This window comes from Branchiostoma belcheri, unplaced genomic scaffold (genome assembly GCF_001625305.1).
Source record: "Branchiostoma belcheri isolate BF01 breed outbred unplaced genomic scaffold, Haploidv18h27 scaffold3, whole genome shotgun sequence".
Taxonomy (NCBI): Eukaryota; Metazoa; Chordata; class Leptocardii; order Amphioxiformes; family Branchiostomatidae; genus Branchiostoma; species Branchiostoma belcheri.
In genome coordinates, this window is record NW_017803909.1 from 7,217,060 (window position 1) to 7,220,830 (window position 3,771).

General features: G+C 42.4%; 1 protein-coding gene across 1 annotated transcript in view; it reads right to left on the reverse strand.

The window, feature by feature from the left end:
• Window positions 1–2,233: 2,233 nt before the first annotated feature.
• Window positions 2,234–3,771, reverse strand: part of LOC109473974 (Y+L amino acid transporter 1-like) — a 15,667-nt gene continuing 14,129 nt past the window's right edge. The window contains exons 9-10 of the mRNA XM_019774166.1: window positions 3,215–3,393; window positions 2,234–3,031 (exon numbers count right to left, since the gene is read on the reverse strand). Of these exons, the coding sequence (XP_019629725.1) occupies window positions 3,028–3,031; window positions 3,215–3,393 (183 nt within the window). The 3' untranslated portion in view covers window positions 2,234–3,027. The remainder of the gene's footprint in view (window positions 3,032–3,214; window positions 3,394–3,771) is intronic.

Here is a 3,771-nt window from a genome sequence, read left to right on the forward strand (position 1 = left end):
CGGAAGATTCGAGGACGAATCTTGAAAGAAAAGGGGGAGTAGTGTAACAATGCTAACTGACCATCATGGTCGTGCGACCTTTTAGTGTAGTGGTTAGCGTTGGTGACCGCCAAGCGGACAACTCGGGTTCGATTCCCGGTTGTGACCTGCTCGCCCCTTTCGGTTTTTACAGTCTTGTCACGTTGGACCTTGTACGCGACCTTGTACCTTGTGCCAAGTCATGGGTCTGATAACTTTCGTGGCGGTAGTTTTGCCTTAGATAGGCGTGGACAGACAAGAATCAGCAGTATCTACAACCAGCGTGCAAATCCCTTTCATCAGCGAAGAGAAGTTTTATTCTATTAGAGCTGGCTGATCGTATTTACCATCCTACGGATACAGTAAGTTGTTATCGTGCTGACACCCCTATCTTATAATAGACTGGTCTTAACCCGGAAGTAATACTTTACAGGTCGATGTGTATGTGACCATTTTCCCAACGATCTCTCCGGATTGTTTGCTATTTGGAAACGGACTGGCTCTGCAAATAGGTTCTAGGTGGTTTTCTTATTTGTATGTTTTTACCTTCGCCAGAAATTAATCTGTTTTTGGAAGCATTTGTGTGAGGGCCTGCAGGGGGGGGGTAGTGACTACGAATTACGCAAAATTTTCGCCGCCTATTACGTTAAAGTCTCAGAGCTGATTACGACTTTACGATTTGTGGCTAATGTCCAATTACGAATTACGTTGATTTTTGCGGAGGTTGCCTACGAATTACGAAGTCTAAAACGGCCTGATTACGCTGTACGAAAAAGGCCTTGCAGGCCCTCTTGTATGTGTGTACCATTTGGTGTGTAACGATATATGTACAAACACGGGCCCGTTGGTAACATAATTAATAGCACGAAGCTATGAATGGATAAGGCATGAAGTCGTTGAATTTCTATCCTATATGTGTGACATGAAATATTTTAAGACTAGAGAAGTAACATTTGCAAAGCAAATGTATAATGTTTACCTTCGGACATGGTCTGCTCTGTTAATTCTTACATTCACATACATTCACATTCACACACATGTGCTCCTAGTAACGTTACATGGTGACAGGAGCAGAGCAGAGCAGACCATGAAATTATGTAACCCAACACCAGTCACCATGGTGACAGATGTCAACAAATCATGTCATTGGTCAGGTTTGGAGAAGAAGAAGAGGAAGAAATGGAGCAAATACAATATGTTTTCCTTCGGTAAACATAAAAAGCGGTTATGGAGAGGTCACAATGATCATTGGCCATCGTACGATCAAGGAGGTTTTTTAACCTTCTTCAGTTCTTGGTGACGATGTCAGATTTTTAGACGCTGCGACAGAACCATGACCGGTCACCGACAACTATATAACAAATTTTACCGGTAAATCCATTCCAATCTAGAAGCTTTAATATATCCTTGTTTTTTTTCTCCACCAGGTGCACTTCATATTTTTAACTGGCAAAAAAAAAGTTGAAGAACAAAGCATCATGGGAAGGAAGGAAATCGTGATCAGGGAGCTTCGACCAGAGGAATCTCGGGATATCGGGAAAATGGTTCTCTCCGGATTATTTGAAGATTTCATGACTTTCCGGAATACTTTGAAACTTATGTTTAAACCTTTGAGCTGCGTCTGGTTAGCGATTCTTCTCGTCCTTGTCTACAAGGTGACAGAGTCTGTCGTCCTGTCAGTTCTGTTGCCTCCGCTAGGGGCGCTTTTGTTGTCCTTCGTCTTTGCATACATTCTACAACAACACTACCTTTCTGGCTGCCGCCAGGAGTTAGGAGACTTTTACGGATGGTACGCTAGCAGGCCTGGCGGAAGGTTCTGGATTGCAGTTAACCAGGAGGGAAAGGCTGTCGGGACAATAGCCTTAGAGAGGACATCTGAAGCGACAGCCGAGCTGAAACGCATGCGAGTCCTTCCCTCGTGGAGGGGCAAAGGAGTGGGGAAGTTACTCGTGAAACAACTCGTAGAACACTGCAGGGATACAGGGATCGAGGAGGTGTTTTTGGACACCTCCGAGCTTGTGGAAGCGATACCCTTTTACCAAGCAAACGGCTTCGCAATTACCGAATCATTTTCAGTCAAAATGGCACCAGGAGCCTCCTTGGCTGTCTGGAAAATGTCCCTAAAACTGCGATGAAAAGATGTTATTTAGCGTTCAATACGATATTCCGAAAATAACCACGAATAATGTTTGTCAACAAGTAATGTTTGTCAGTGTTGTCTATAACCATCGTTTTATTAAAGTAGCTGAAATACTGAATTTATTAGCATAACATTGTTGACATTAAAGAAATAATGTTAGGAAACAATGTCTCTGCTGCTGCCTTCTCATATAGATACTGTATAGGAGAAATATGAATAAACAGTGAAACGCTTTGTTTTATGTACCTGTTTGTCTTTGGTAATCCCTTTTCCTAATCTATAATGTCTATAGTTACTAGTAGTATTGCGTATGATACACATAAAAAGTGTACATGTACTTGCATAAACAGTGGTAAGGAAATAAGTTGGGCTTGTTCCACACTGAAATTCAGCGCAGTAAGACAGATACGTGGGTGACATTATACTGGTTTAGAAACGGATGCAATTGGGAAAATGCCTAGAAAAGCATGCTTTCAACTTGGTCGTTTTAGAATGTGCAATATCATATGCATTATCATTGATCAATGACATTGCAGTCAATGTAATGAAACGGTACTATCGTACATGTATATTCGAAGTGCCAAAAATAGATATTATAAAACCAGCCCCCTAAAGATGTGTTCCTTCTAGCCCATACGAAATCGATGACTTGCTGGCTCTTTCTTATTCATGTTTTTTTCCCAACATCTAAGGGTTATGACAATTCATAATGATATTTTGAATGTAACGAATGATAGTAGCATACTCTAACGACGGAATTCCAAGGCCCACTAAACTACGATGAGTATTTCCTGGGCATGTCTCCTCATAACTCAGGTGGCTTGTCAGGAAGGCACACCTGAAACAGCTGTTGGTAACGACGGAGGAACTCACCTGTAAAAACAAAAAGTCGATGCAGCAGTTGTATTTATTTCAACCACGTAGTCTTCCTGTAGTCCTTAGTTTATATGGTGCCTGTTAAGCTGTTGTGTTACGCCGAAAAGCCGACACACATATAGTATACTGATTGATCAACACAAATATAGATTTCTCCCAGACTGAATACAGTCCACCTACCGTAGACCCTCTCCAGGACCTTCGGCTTGCTGGTGCGCCTGACGCAGAGGAAGTAGAAGGGCAGGCCGGTGAGAGACAGGGCGATGCCGTATGAGCGGGTTGTACGGGTTGGTGTAGAACTGCATCACCACCAGGAACACACAGGCCAGGAAGAACAGGATGGGGAAGATCAGAGGCGTCTGGAAACAGACAAAAGTAATTATGTTTACCGAAGGAAAACATATTGTTTTTGCTCAGTTTGTTCTTCTTCCTCTTCTTCTTTTCCAAACAGTGACCTCCGACCTGAACCAATGTTGTGTCTGTTGCCATAGTAACTAGTGTTGGGTTACACCATGTTGCAATTTTATAGCAGGAGGCATTTAGACTCCTGTCTGACCATATGCATGTAACTTGTTATATGAATGTGTTTGAGTAAGAATTAACAGAGCAGACCATACGCAAAGGTAAACATTACGCATTTGCCTTGCAAATGTTACCTTTCTAGTTACAGTTAGGCCATGTTGATTTGATTATATGGATGACATCCTCTGGGAACCCCAAAACTAGATGCGCGCGTG